Raw genomic sequence first — 15,829 nt, 5'->3', positions numbered from 1 at the left:
GATTCCTTTTAATTGTATTTATTCATTCATGAGAGATGCATAGAGAGAGGCAGAGACACACGCAGAGGGAGAAGCAGGCTCCCTGCAGGGAGCTGGATGCAGGACTCAATCCCGGGGCCCTGGGATCACATCCGGAACCAAAGGCAGATGCTCCTCCTTGACATTTTTTTTAATAAAGATTTTATTTATTTACTCATGAGAGACAGAGAGAGAGAGAGAGAGAGAGAGGCAGAGACACAGGCAGAGGGAGAAGCAGGCTTCATGCGGGGAGCCCGATGTGGGACTCTATCCCGGGACTCCAGGATCGTCCTGGACCAAAGGTGGTGCTAAACCACTGAGCCACCCGGGCTGCCCCCTCCTTAACATTTTAAAGATCCCCTCTGTGTTGTTGCTGTATTTCATTCACTGTCACTATTGTATAGTAGGCCAGGGTATGGAATAGCACATTTTAATTAACCATTCTACTGTTGATGGACATTTCAGTTATCTCCATTTTGGGTGCACATAAGTTGGGGGGGATAGATACCTACAAGTGAAATTGCTGAATCATAAGCTATGCATGCCCCAGATAAATTCAAACTATTTGCCAAAGTGCCTGCACCACATAACATTCCCATCCGTAGCCTATGAGGGTTCTTCACCCTGCATCCTCTCCAAACCCCAGCCCTGTCAGATATCTTAAATTCTGCTCATCTGATGAGCATGGATAAAGAGATATCCACCATGGTTTTAATTTGCTTTCTTCTGATTATTAATAAGTTAATCATCTTTTCAATCAACCACAAATATTGATCAGCCTTTTGTATTTCGTTTTTAATATTCCTGTCCAAGTCACTTAATCATCCTTTCACTAGATTTTCTTTCTTGATTTGTAGTTCTTCGCCTATCCTAGCAGTATTTGTCGCAAACATCTCCATCTATATAAGCGACCCGTCTTTCCTTGCTTTCCAACGTTGGGAGGTCAGGTGGGCCCCCGGCTCAGAGCTCGCCCGCCTTGAACGCGGGCATTACAATAGGTTCCACCCCCCTCCGCCCGACTGGTGACGTCACCGAGACGGCCCCGCCCCCGGACAGCCCCTTCCCTGGGTTGGCCCCGCCCCCGAGGCGGCCCCACCCCCAGACAGCCCATCCCCTGGGCTGGCCCCGCCTCCTGAGGCTGCTCTTCCCCGGGGCTGGCCCCGCCTCCTGAGGCAGCCCCGGCCCCAGACAGCCCTTCCCCTGGGCTGGCCCCGCCTCCTGAGGCTGCTCTTCCCCTGGGCTGGCCCCGCCTCCTGAGGTTGCTCTTCCCCTGGGCTGGCCCCGCCTCCTGAGGCAGCCCCGCCCCCAGACAGCCCTTCCCCTTGGCCCCGCCTCCTGAGGCAGCCCCGCCCCCAGACAGCCCTTCCCCTGGGCTGGCCCCGCCTCCTGAGGCTGCTCTTCCCCTGGGCTGGCCCCGCCTCCTGAGGTTGCTCTTCCCCTGGGCTGGCCCCGCCTCCTGAGGCAGCCCCGCCCCCAGAAGCCCATCCCCTGGGCTGGCCCCGCCCCCGAGCTGGCCCCGCCCCCTGCCCGGAGCCCCGGGGCGGGCTCTGTTGGCCGCGTCTCCAGGGCAGCACCTGCGAGCGAGCGGGCGGGGCGGCGGGGGGAGGCCCGGCGGTGGCGGCGGCGGCGCGGGAGGATGCGGGCTGCAGGGGTCGCGGTCGCGGAGGAGCACTGGGCAGGTGACAGGCGGTTGCCTCCTGAACGAGGGTGCGCGCGCCGGGGAGGGAAATGTGGAGGAGTGGGACTGGGTGGGGACAGCAGGAAACCTCCGGAGAGAACTGGACCAGGACCAGGACAACCCCAAGGAGCCGGCGCCCGACAGCATTTGGGGCCCCGGCGGGAAGGGGGGCCGGGGAGAGGCAGGGACGTGGGCCCAGGGGCCCGCACCTGGACAGGCTTTGGTGCCCAGACTCCCAGAGCAGCCCTGACTTCTGTTGATTAAGACCTGCCCGGGGCACCAGACCCCCACCCCCACCCCCGCCACCTGTCCCTTCTTTGACCTTAAAACGCCTTTGCTGCCTGGTCTTGTCCATCAGGAAAAAAAAAAAGAAAAAAGGCAAAGAGAAAATAAACCGACCGCCCCTTACGGGCAGCTTCCGGGCAGTAACAGGGCAACTTTTTCTCTGCCTTTCACCTTGGCCTTTCACCTTGGCCAGAGCAAGCAGGGCTCCTTCTCACCTACAGAAGGAAATTCGTTCCTCCTCCGGGTACAGAGGACAGGACCCAGGGTCTGGAGGGGAGCCCTAGGGAACCGGCCGCGTCTCAGTGCCTGGATACCACTGGCGACATCCCAGTCAGCCTTGTTTTCTTTTGTAACGAGATTGCCAGCCTCTCTGGGTCAGACACTTCAGTGAAAAACAACCGTGCCACTAGGGAGCCACACTTATTACCCTTAAAACGCCTCCTTGCTGATTTATTCAAGATACCAGCTTTTCCTTCATTAATCTCATTCCTCTATACGATTAGGGCTCCACCAAAGCCCCAGCTTTGCTAGTGTTTGGCTTTGTTCTCTCGGCGCTATTCCAGATTTCATTAATTACAGCAAAATCATCTTCTTCTATGGACTTTTTTTTTTTAATGCGTTAACTCTAAGAAACCTTAGTCTATCTCACTTAAGCACCATTGAGGGGACTGAATGATTTCATGAGCAATCCCAAATTGGAACAGAATGATTATTTTAAGCTTTTTCTTTAACATCCCAAGTACAGTTGTGCTCACTTCGGCAGCACATATACCAAGTACAGTGACTTAGGCAGTAAAACTCTTACAGATATTTATACAAACGCTTTGCGTTAAAAATGTCAGTACTTGGTGGCTTTGCTGCTTTCTAAAAACACCCTAAAAAGCAAGAGTTAATCTACTTAATTATTACTAAAATAAGATAGGATGCATTATGTATCCTTAAAATGAGATGATACAGCAAAGCAGTCTGTAGAGTTAATATATTATTTATAGTTACAACACTAGTTTGGGGAATTTTGAATTAAAAAGAAAACCACTTCACATATATATTTTTTTTAGATTTTATTTATTTATTCATGAGAGATAGAGAGAAGCAGAGACACAGGCAGAGGAAGAAGCAGGCTCCATGCAGGGAGCCCGATGTGGGACTCTATCCTGGGACTCCAGGAACCAGGATCGGGCCCTGGGTGGAAGGCACCGCTAAGCCACCCAGGGATCCCCACATATATTTAAATCTGAATGCCACCTTTTGTCTGTTTTGCTATGGTACTTTAAGACATCATTAGCAGTGCTAGGAATAGGAATAAGTTTGTGCTATTTAATTAAAGCTAGCTTTGCCAAAAGAATAAGAGCAAGCCCTTAGAAAATGTTATAGGAATCTCTGATGGTCAATGTTTCTGTTGTCTGACCTACAGAAAAAAAAGAAAAATAAATTGCATAAAGGCCAGTGAGATAGAAGACTGAGCAAAATAGAAATGCTACAGAGAGATGAAAGAAGCCCAATTCAAAATCCTCTCCTTTCAAACTGATACAAACTTAGAGTACCCTTCCCATAACCATCTCCTGGGTCTTTATGACAGCCCTCTGAGACAGGGAAGGCTCACTTGGAATCACACACTTAAGCGAGTTGAAGGGACCCTAGCTGTTACTCAGGCCAATCTCTCACCCATCCAACATTCTCCAGGACAACATCCCTTTCAGGTAGGTAGATATCCAGCCTCTGCTATGAATCACTAAGTGGCACAAGTCACAAAGTGTCCAAATCTTATGTTAAAAGGCTTTAATCATTGTTCTTTTTTTTTTTAAATATATATACTGAGTTGAGGTTGATCTCTGTGTGAGGTCCATCAAAAGTATACATTCCTACCAAGTAGCCACTGGGGAACCACAATATCTTCTAAAAGATGAAACCAGCTAATGTAGATCTAGGAACAAATAGCCTCCCTTTTACAGTTCCAACTATGGAAGCTACTCTCTTCCCATCTCCATCCTTTACTTTTCAAAAGGTTGACCCTGAACTTGTTTTTCTCTATCCATAAATACTCCTGAACAGGCATATTTATATTGGTGCCCTGGGTATCTGAAATAATGCCATAGAAGTACTGTCCATAATTAACCATTTAGCTTTGTCCAGGCTTGTCTGTAATAGGCCCTTGGAAGGTTAAAAAAAAAAAAAAAAGAATCCAGCCATTTGATTTCCACAATAAAGCTATATTTGATTATCAGGCTGTTTATGAACTCCACATCAGATGTGCTTCTGTAAAGAGAAAAACACAATAGTTTTTCCAATAGACTTTCCTCATACAAAAGGGTACATACAAAAGGCTGCTGCAGATAATGTAACAGGGTTCTGCTCACTTAAGTGTTTGATTAACATTGAAATTAGAATTCAGTAGTCACAAAGTGCATAAATAATTTTTTTTTAGGTAATGCTTTTGTGAACCACAACTTTGAATATTCAAGCCAACTGCTCCTAGCATCGAGGATATTTGAATTCACATTTGTATTTGTGTTTTTTCAAGATGAGTCATAGTAAATTAATTCCCAAGCTCTCAATTAAATCTCCTGTTCATCATGCCAACTTAAAGGTCCAGTCCAGAGAGCCACCTTTTAAGAAGGACTTACATCTGATTTCAAAAGATTCTTTGGAATCTGATTCAGGAAGCTTCACTCAAGAGAGTAAGTCCCAGTCTGAACTTGAAGACCAAATCCAGGACAACAGTATGGAGCGAGACAGCTTGGAGGAAGAAAGTCCTCAACAGGAAAGCCTGAGTGAGACAGAAGAGGAAACAAGCAGAAAAGTAGCTCAGAAGAATGGCAAGGAGAACATCCGTACCCAGAACAATGGCATAGACAACAGGTAAGGAATTGGCTTGTGTAAGATAACAGTGTGATCATCACTGGTAGATCGCAAGGCCATGGTAATGAATACCTTATAATGTGTATGAGACAGATCCCAAGCAACTAAGGATGGCTGGAAGCCAGGCTTTTTGCCATGTTTTTAAATAAAAAGATATGTGAAAAACAAGGATAGGTATTAATAAGGGTGTATGTACTCCTTCTGGTCCTTATTTCCTGTCCATATTCCAAGTGTCTCTACTGCTATGACTTGCCTTGGGGAAATCCCAGAAAGCCTGCCATAGAAGAGTGCCATGACTTGGAATCAGGGGGTGTTGATTTGGTCCAGGCGCTGCTGTTTAGTGTATAATTTGGAATAAGTCACTTAACTCTTTGGTGGCTCACTTGTGTCACCTGTTAAATTGATCTGGCCTATCTCCCAGGACTGTTATTAATGTCAATAATACACTCTGGGAGTATAATCCTACTGTACTACCTCCTGGGGCTTATACAAAGATTTAATTTCTAATAATCAGTATTTACGAGGTGTTGACATTATGCCGTGAGCTACCAAAGAATTTAAGAGAATATAAATTAGTGCATTACTCCATTTTAGTGAAAATACTAATTATATGACACAGCGTGGAAGAAGTTAAAAGCCATTGATTAGAAAGACGTTTCCGTGTGGTGACAAAGTGCGTAGTCTGGAGTAGACAATCTGGGTTCAAGCTGTGTGAGTTGGCCAAGTCCACTTAATCTCTCTGTATCTCAGTTCTGACATCACTAAAATAGGATAATAATAGTTACTTCACAGAGTTTTGAGGCTAAAATAAATTAATATATACACAATGTATGTAGGGTGGTGACTAGCTCTTTGTAAGTTATAGATGTGTTAGGTTTGTGTGTGTGTGTGTGTTAGGTTTTTTTAAGATTTACTTATTCATGAGAGACACACAGAGAGGGGCAGAGACACAAGCAGAGGAAGAAGCAGGCTCCCTGTGGGTGGCCTGATGCAGAACTTGATCCCAGGAGCCTAAGATCACACCCTGAGCCAAAGGCAGATGCTCAACCACTGAGCCACCCTGGTGACCCAATGTGTTAGGTTTTTCTAATGGGTAAAATATAAGGGAAGTTTGTTAAAAGGCCTAGAACCAAGTTCTAGGCAGGCAGGGTTTGGGAGAGATGGTAAAATTTGGAAACAAGAATCGAATTAGAGTAAAAGTGTGACATGTTCAAGCCCCACTTGGTGGCAGAGGATTTGTTCCAAGCATAGGTAAAGAGGACAGCGTAGGGGTCTGATTATAGGGGCCATCATGAGTGCAACCAGTACACAACCCAGATAGGGTATTGAACATAGTACCCTACAACATGTCCCAGCAAGGCGGTCATAGCAAGAGCACCTGCCAGAGCCAGAATTAGACCCCAGTCCCAAACTTTTTCTTCCTTTCTGATTTCTCTCCTTGATTCTTTCACTGCAAATATTTTTGGGCAGAATCAAGCTCATTTGCTTCTTAGGGATCTCAAAGTACAGGGCAAGTGGTAATCGCCATGACCAAGGTTGCAGCCATAGCACTGGGGGAGGAAGAGAGGCTCAGGGAAGCATCAGCCAGACAGCCACCCCTGCAGGGCCTGGGCTGGGTGCAGCAGGGGGAGAGAATACAGATTCTTGGGGGGTCCTGCGAGAGGCAGCCGAGTTTAGGGAAGATTATCCTGCAAACCAGTGCATTCTGAATTAGAAGGTAAACTCACAATGGACAAAGAAACTACCAGATGGTAGTCATAATTACAACAATGACAATAATGTCTCTCTTTAAAGGCCCATCTATAATTTCATTTAATTCTTCATTGTCATCCCTGCCAGAAAAATGCTATTCTCATTTTACAGATATGAGAAATGAGGGGAACAGAGATCAAGCAACCTGTTGAACGGCATAGTGCTGGTGGAGGATATCTGTGGTTTTGTTGTTGATGTTGGTTTAAATTACAACCAAATTCTAACCTAAAGAAAAATACAGAGGGGCACCTGAGTGGCTCACCCAGTTAAAGGTCTGCCTTCAGCTCAGGTCATGATCTCAGGATCCTGGGATTGAGCCCAGAGTGGGGTTCCTTGCTCAGCGGGGAGTCTGCTTCTCCCTCTGCCCCATCCCCCTGTTCATGCTTGCTCTCTCTCTCTCAAATAAATAAAATCTTAAAAAGTACAGAGAAAAATACCATATAACCCTTATTGCCATATTTGTTTCAGATATATATTTTTCATTTATTTATTTTAGAGAGAGTGCACATGAGTGTGAGGAGCGGGGGGCGGGAGAGAGAGAGAGAGAGAGAGAGAGAGAGAATCTCAAGCAGACTCTATGCTGAGTGCAGAGCCTGAAGTGGAGCTTGATCCCACGACCCTGAGATCATGACCTGAGCCAAAACCAAGAGTTGGATGCTCAACCAACTATACCATCCAGGCGCCCCTCAGATATATATTTTTTAAAGACATAAAACATTACAGATAAAATTTCCATGCTCCTCTTCTCAAACCCATTCCCCTTCATCTGCCTCCTCAGAGATAACCAGTTTGTACACTTACGTGGGTGTATATCCTTCTTAGGAATCTTTTATTAATTCGCTGCATCGGTAATTTATTGTTAATGGGGCAGGGAATGGAGAGAGAAAATGAGAATACGAATTGATAGGGCTTGTTGACAGATTGGATATAGTGGCTAAAGGAAGAAGAGAAGCCAAACGTTATTTTAAAGTTCTCATAACTCCAGCTAGCATTTACAGAGTGTTTATCATGAGCCCGTCTCTGCACTAAATACTTTATGTGCATTATCTCATTTAATCTGTATGGCAGCCCTGTGAGGAGACACTATAATGGTCCCTATTTTAAAGGCTAAACATGAGGCTTAGAGGAGTTATATGTACACCCATTTATTAAGCCAAGTGAGTGGTGGAGCAGAAAACTCAGGCAGTCGGACTCTATGCTTTAAGCCATGTTTTTTATCATAACTCTGATATAAGAGAGTCACAGTCTCCTAGGTAATAAATGGTAGTAGTTTTATTGCTTTCCACCTCCCCCCTCACCCCCCGAAACAAAGGCATAGGAAAAATGTTTTGCAGTAGATAGGCATTTTTGTCTGTAGTTTCACAGTGGAGAAACCAAAGCAAGAGTCCATTAAGGCGCCTCATTTCCCCAAAGTTGAGTTTTCACTCTTTGAGTCCAGGGCTCAGGGAGCAGACTATCCCTGGCACTTTACCCAAGGACAATGTAAATGCCACTCAATGTATTTCAAAATAAAGAAAAATACTTATAGAAACCAAAACTATGGTTAGGGCCTTCATCTTCTGATTCAGAGATCCATAAACCTTGCTGTTTTCCTTAGACTTATTTGCCTTAGAAATCATTAATGACAGACTATCATCCTCAGGGTTAGAATGGCTTTTAGCTCTAGTAATTATTTGGCAGTGTAGTGCTTGAGACATCGAACATGAAGATGACCAATTCTCCACTACAAAGGAAAACAGAACCAAAGCATTTAGCCAAATAATGCCTCAAAAATATTATTCAGGTTATTGGCCTCTTTCACCTACGTCTTGGCAACCTTTCCTACGTGCATTGTTGCTGGCTCTGAATAGTTTATTAGCCATGAAACAGACAAATCGATCTCAGACTCTCAAAATGAAATTCAAGTAGGCTTTCATTTTTGTAAGGTAGACGGCATTCTGGGAATTGTAGTTCAAAAAAATTAGTCAAAGCCTTGCCTTAAAACCATGAAAAATCTCTTTCTTCTTGCTGTTGTAAGCAACGATTTTAAAAGCTGCCTGACAAATCACTTGAGCCTTACTCTTCTGTTTTGATGTTACTAGAACCTCCTCAAAGCAATTACTCTCTTGTAGCTCACCAAAGTCAAGCCATAGTTCAATGTATATAGATTAGAGAAAACCTTTTACTTAATGGAAATTGGAGCAGCATTGACTACAGTGAATGAATCAAGAGTGGAGAGAGTGGAGAGAGGATCTCCACGTGATAATCCTTAAACCCCACTCCACAACTAGCCTTAGGACACTCGGCGCTGGCAAAGAAAGAGATCAATGTAATTCCTCAAGCATTAGAAATAACCTCTTCAGTCCTAGGCCTCTGAAACCTTATATGTCTAAAAAAAAATCAGAGGGCAGCGGTACAGTACCTAGGATATGTGTTTAATAAGAATACTTAAATGTAATTAGCTACCATTTGTAGAACTATTTGCTTTATATGTACTATCTTATTTATCCTTACAAGAGCCTCTTATGCATTATTATCCCTATTTTTTGCAGATAAGGAACCAAGGCTCTGACATTTGTGTAGGTGTATGTAGTTACTAAGTGGCAGAGCCAGATACTGAACTGAATGAATGCTCCCCTAACTAAAGCCTGAGCCTCTAATTATAAGTCATCTAGCTAGGATGATCAGGGTTGATCTAATAAAGGATTCCAGTTTACCATCTAGCAAAAATTAAGGCTAAAAATTTTGATATGGACTAAACTGAGGCCAAAGTAAATATTCATGGAAAATTATGACTTTTTAGTAAAGTAATAAACATTTTTAAAGGATACTGTGCCTTCGGAATAAACCAACATCAATCTTATCTTGCTTTGGGAAGCAGTGTCATGGTAGCCTATATTCCCCAGTACCTCTCCTGGGAAAGAGAGAGGTTTTCATTCATTAAGGTCTGTAGATGGCTTTTGTATCATCTGGGAATGATAGCCTTCACCAAAGATTCCAATTCTAATAAACCACCTTGTGCCAGAAATTATGGGGCAGGAAACAGATACAATAAGGAATTCTTCAATGGTAATGCTCAGAACGGTCTAAAAGAAGGGGACTCAATAATAATAATCGGCATTTTTATTGTGTCGTAGTACAGGATTTTCCTCCCAAATGCTTCTGTATATATTAGTTCTGATGAATAATAGAAGAATCAGGTGAAGGGCTCAAATAGCAGCACTGAAAAACCAAAATAGCTAAGGGATAAAGACAGCCTTCAAAACTCGACATTTTCATTTCCCTTCAAATTTCACATTGTTTTGTAGAACACATTGGAAATAGGAAGCTGAGGGCAGATTTTCTGTTACAGGTGTTGGATTTTTTTTTTTTTTTGCACTGGTTAGAAGAGTAAAGATGACACCTGAGGGCATGTTGAACATTCTAAGTATTAGTAAGAACACTGTGAGAGCTTCCAGGAGCCCCCATTCATCCCTGTTGGTATCTAGAAACATTCATCCATTTTGATCTTTATGGACTCTATTAAATATTCAGTTTAGGGCCATTGGTCAACCAACAACTTCATTTATGTTATACCCTGATGGTCAGGCTTTCACATAGTATTTTGGGGGTAGCTGCTAGCATTTTAGTTATTCATTTTTGATCCTGTGGGAATGGATGTTATCAGAGAGGTGACTTTTTGTCGGAGGCATTAGTCATTTCTATTTTTATGTTCATCCATTTGCTCACAAACTCTGCTGTAGTTAAACCCTGGTGCACTCCTCAGGGCAGGCATGGTGCCATCACAACAGATGAGCAGTCAGAGACGGAAGTCAAGTGTGTGCGTGGGCATAGATTGTGTCTATTAAAGGCAGAGTCCCCCGCCAGAAATGCTAAAGCCATGGTGCCCTGGGGTTTAATGCCCTCAGAGACAACCACTAGTTCCTTTCTAGCTTATTTCAAAATTGGGATGCTTACTGTGTTAAATTAGTAAATAAAGAGTGAGTTCAAAAATCTCACAAAGTACAATTAAACTTACATCTCCTACAATCCTGTGAGTTTATCAAGACGATTAAGAGGATTGTAACTAAATTATTAAAAGACTAGTTTAATTCAAGACCTTAACTGTATTCATTTATTTCTACTCCCTGGCAAGTGTGAAAATGTAGAAAGCTTTAAATATTATACATTTTTTCATATACTGAATTTAAAATGAATTCTTTTTCCAATTCTTATATGCCATTGCTGAGTTTTGCATGACAGATGCAATCCGATTAATAAGATTATGAATTCTTAGAGCTGCAGGGCTCCTAAAGCACAGCCTATTCCCCTTTATTGTCCAAAGGAGGAACCCAAGGCCTAGAGTGGTAAAGAGATTCACCGAAGCATACACAGCTTGGCAAAATCTGGATGGGACCCACATTTCAAGACCTGTCCTTCTACTGCTTTTCTCATAACATCACAGCTACCTTGCAATTACAATGCTGTCAATATCTGACTTTTTAAGATTTTATTTATTTATTTGAGAGAGAGAGAGAGAGCATGCGCAAGCATAAGCAAGGGAGAGGAGCAAGGCAGAGGGAGAAGCAAGCTCCCCGCTGAGCAGGGAACCCGTTCCTGGCCTTGATCCCAGAACTCCAGGATCATGACCTGAGCTGAAGACAGACACTTAACTGCCTGAGCCACCTAAGTGACCAATATCTGGCATTTAAAAGACAGGAAATTCTATGGGGCACCTAGGTGGCTCAGTCAGTTAAGCATCCAACTCTTGATTGCAGCTCAGGTCATGGTCTCAGGGTCCTGAGATTGAGACCCACATGGATTCTGCACTCAGTATGGAATTTGCTTGAGATTCTCCTCCACCCACTCATCCACCTTCACTTGTGCATGTGCTCTCTCTAAAAATAAATAAACAAACAAATAAATAAATGACAGGAAATTCTAAAGAAAGTATAAACACTAGAAATTTTATAAATCCAAGTCTCCTTAGCCACCATTTCTGGAGAGTGAAACAAAAACATCCAAGATCTCCATGGAAAATTCCTGGTGTAAGTGTCGTAGACTCTCACTGAATATGAGGAATTGTGTTTCTAAATACTGGGTCAAACATCATTTCCCTTATGAAGATGTAGGCTTTGTTGCACATAACTGAGGTAACTAGAATGTTATAATTATAAACATATGTTCTTTGGATCATTCGTTTCCATTCAACTCACAGACTGTTCTTGAATCAAGGCTGTACTTATAGGAACATGGGGCAAATATCTGGTTATTTTGCAGCCATAAATCTGTTGTCAAAGACAAAGAAGGGACTCTGGGTTGGAATTACCCAAATTATATAATTGCTATAAATAAAATTCACGAGGTAACAATCCAGTCCCTTCTCTTGAGTGGGTTTCTGTAGACAGTCTTTGACGTTCAGTTCATTAAAGCAACTTTTTTCCTATTAAAATGTTTAATTTTTTAGCTGGATGCCTACGTTAAATGAAATTTCCTGCATCATAAACAACCTCCTTAAAGTGCATCAGTGTATTTATGGGACCATTTTATTTCACACTTGCAAAAGCGATTTTTTTAATCCTTTGGATTTATTTCATTTGATTTACTTAAAAGCCATTGATAAAAAGATTAAGATGAGCCTAGAATTCAGAAATCCTTGGAAGTAATTGTCAGTTTTATAGTTCCTTAAAGAAGCATTAAAAACTTTACACTTAAACAAAAATTGAATTTGCTGTTCATATGCATAAAAGGTTTAATGGCATATAAATTGGGAATAATTGTTCTGTTTAAAAGGATTAAATTAAACCTAAATCAATAATAACATGTGCAGTTTCAATTTAACTGCCTACTTAAAATAAAGTGGCAAATAAATAACTGCTAAATGATTAATAGCAGTGCTTTTATTCACCTCCTCAACAGACAAAATGGCCAGTTATTGAATATTTTATTATGAGTGCAAAGGATGTTAATTGTACTAGAAACATGCTCTAATTTTAGTAATTTTTTGATTGAATGCTATACTAAATATGAGGCTCTTCATTAAATGGAGATTTTATTTTGTTTGAAGTTGAGTACAGTAAGTACTCAAATATGGTCCATTAAAGCCCGCAAATATCATGGCGTATGCATATGAGACCACCCTCCCCTTTCTCTCTGCATCCATGTCTTATCGAGGCATCTGAAGAGGAGACCTGGCATCTGTTGTCTGAACAGTAACAAAAGAGTTGTGTATGCATTGTCTGTGTAACCTTTCTATCACATGGGGAGGGAAAGAAGTGCATGTTTTGTGTGCAGATGATTACTGATGAAGGAGCACTTCACACTCATTTTGTTCCAGTGTGTTGACCTGGACCACAAAACCTAATTGAGCTTCTTAGCACACAAGCTCAGTACAATGGGGTCCTTCAGTATCATGTTCTATTTCAACCATTAGATTCGTTTCTGTGAAGTATTACAGCATCCCATGCCCGTGATTTTGCAAAACATAACCTCACATTTGTTTCAATACAGAGTTTCCATCTAGAAAGGGGACGGAGGGGATACTCTGAGATGGTCATTGCAGGTGTAAATAGTGCAGTGTAATTAAAGCTCTTAGAAGAGCCCCATTTTCAGATTCAGATCTCCTCTGTATACATTATTAGAGTTTCTCTTCACATGATTGGTTCAAAAACATTTTTCTCAGCCAAAGCAATTCATTTTTTCCAATCTGTTCCAACACCCTTTGTGTTTTCTAGGTTGCACTTAAAACACCAGTCTTTCTGCCATGTGTGATATACTTCTACAGGCATTTAAGAACAGTAATTTGTTGAGGCCAGAAATTACAGCTCTTTCTGAAGATCTAAAGTAATTTAATTCTCCCTGTTTTATCTTCCTCCTCATCCTTTCACCAGGTTCTTAAAATATTTCATCACGTGGCTGAAATTTCTTAGTCCCATTTCTGAAACCGCAGTTCAAACAGATTGTCCACAGGTGCCTAAGTCATGGTAACAAAAACGGGAGTTTTGAAGATCAGTGTTACTTCTTTCAGGCCACTAAGATGCCACTTAGCGCATCACAAGACAACTTTGTGCCCTAGAAATAACTTAAGCCATAGGGAGAAAAGAATCCCTTGAGATCCATTGTCAGGAAGCACAATACATGACAACGTTATGTCATGGTGACCGAACGTAACACATGGCAAGCAAAGAACGGTGACAGAGGCTTTCATAGCCAGCCTTCACTGGATCCGTACTCTGTGTCAAGGACACAATTCATTGTAAGCATTCATATGTATTAGGTCACTTAATCCTCTCAAGAGCACTGTGAGATAGCACTGTGATCCTCATTTTATTGACGAGGGCACAGAGAAGTTAAATGACTTGCGCATGCTCACACAGGAACTGGTGGCACCAGGGGTTGAGTTCAGACAGTCTGATTCCTTGTCCCGAGACACTCTGCTGTACCATTTCTCAGAACCAAAAGACACCATATCGTTATTCAGGAAGGAGAGCCCCCCAGAGATTCCGTATAACTGACGGAAGGTCTGCAGTCATGATTAGACATTATGCCATTTTCAGCAGGTGCTGGTTAAATGTGATGACCACTGTGAGTGCTAGTTTTCTGCAGTGTAACTGAAGACACAGAATCAGGGAAACCATCTCCTTCAATCCTTGAAGACTCCCTTTTTTAAAAATAAGATTTATATATTTATTTGAGAAGGGAAGGGGAGAGCAGAGGAAGAGGGAGAGGGAAACTCAAGCAGACTCTGTGCTGAGCGTAGAGCCCAACACAGGACTTGATCTCACGACCCTGAGATCATGACCTGAGCTGATACCAAGAATCAGACGTTCAACTGACTGTGCCAGCCAGGCAACGCTGAAGACTACCTGTTTTTTTAAAATAATAAGCATTCTTCAGCCTATTGATTCTTTTGTGGGTTTATCATAGGATCATAGAATAGAACTAAAATGGACTATGAAATATCAACTAGCAATTGAATCTAGAAGTAAGAGGTTAACATAGTTTCAGCGATAAGCAAGCTTATGCCCCCTGTTTTAAAAACCCTAGTGCTGCATTTCTTTATACATCTCATTTATTACTTGATTATGAGAGTTGGTGCATAAAGCCTATTTCCTTTCTAGCAGGTAAGGTCCACTAGCCTGCTCTGTTTCGCTCGCTATGCTTCAATGCCCAGGACCCGGGGAGCTGCTCAGCACATATTTGTTGACTGGCCGACTAATTCACTGACTCACAGACAGGCCTTGCTCCACGACCACCTATGGGAGTAGCTGCACAAAACAGTCCAGCTCAGCGGACAGGAGTCAGGGCTGACTGCCAGGGTTTATGTCCTGACTCCACCACTTGTTAGCTCGGTGACCTTGGGAAAGTTGCATAAGCTCTCTAAGCTCCAGTTTCCTCATCTATTAAATAGGGATAATAATTCCTTCTTAGGGCTCTTCTAAGGAAAACACTGGAGATTCACTGTCAGCATTGCCTAATTGGCATGCAGAATACGTGCTGTCTCCCCAGTCGGCGCTCCACATCCCAGCCACCCCCCAAGTAGCAGAGCAGTGATCCCCAGTGGGATGCTCACTTTCAAAGGCTGCCAACCTCTGCTTTAAGGCATACAAAGAAGGCTCGTTATTCTAAAACTTTACCAAAAAAAACAAGCAAACAAAAACACCTCCATAGATAATCCCCTCCCCAGATTCATCACTTGGGCTCTCCAGAAGTATTTATGATTTATGTCTCACTAATATCTCTGCTGTCTAATTAAATTATTTTTGCTCAAAGCCAGACTCTCAAGTGAACTTAGATAAGCCAAGTTCCTTCAGAGAGTTTACAAAGCCTTTCAAGATCTCACACCTGTTTCACCCTGAGCTCTCCTCAATCTTCCTTCCATCTGTACAGAATCTGTTCTTTGAAAGCACCACGTTCTGTTTTACAAGCTCTTCCCTCAGCCTGGCATACACTCCCTGTCCTCTGTAGCCGTAGGTCTCAGCTAAACCATCACTTCCTTCAGAATGCTACCCTCTAACCTCCAGAGATGGGATTGGAGGTCCCTTGTGAGTCTAGGTCACCCATGCTCCTCATCAGGACACTCATCACTCCCATAGGAAATTGCTTGTTTTCTTGTCTGTATTCCCCACCAGGCCATGAACCCATCACTGTTTCCCCTGGCTCAGTACCGGCTCAGTACACACTCAGCAGAATCACTGAGTGAGCTAGTGAATGAGAGAAGCTACATTCTGTGAAACAGAGCAAATGAAGGACAGGACCGTTGAATTTACTTTTTTCCTT

At 42.8% G+C, this 15,829-nt stretch overlaps 1 protein-coding gene across 9 annotated transcripts in view; it reads left to right on the top strand.

Moving 5' to 3' along the window:
- The first annotated feature begins 1,585 nt into the window (after nucleotides 1-1,585).
- The window catches only part of JHY (junctional cadherin complex regulator), a 61,518-nt gene continuing 47,274 nt past the window's right edge, over nucleotides 1,586-15,829 (top strand). For 8 of the 9 annotated variants that reach the window (XM_041772841.1, XM_041772844.1, XM_041772839.1 and 5 more), the window contains exons 1-2: nucleotides 1,628-1,725; nucleotides 4,407-4,840. In XM_041772841.1, the coding sequence (XP_041628775.1) occupies nucleotides 4,503-4,840 (338 nt within the window). In that variant the 5' untranslated portion in view covers nucleotides 1,628-1,725; nucleotides 4,407-4,502. Of the gene's footprint in view, nucleotides 1,726-4,406; nucleotides 4,841-15,829 lie in introns of all 9 variants that reach the window. The other variant, XM_041772840.1, reaches the window with a different exon arrangement.

Source organism: Vulpes lagopus, chromosome 10 (assembly GCF_018345385.1).
Source record: "Vulpes lagopus strain Blue_001 chromosome 10, ASM1834538v1, whole genome shotgun sequence".
Classification (NCBI taxonomy): domain Eukaryota; kingdom Metazoa; phylum Chordata; class Mammalia; order Carnivora; family Canidae; genus Vulpes; species Vulpes lagopus.
The sequence above is the reverse complement of the archived record's forward strand: the minus strand, read 5'-3'. Positions and strand labels throughout refer to the sequence as shown.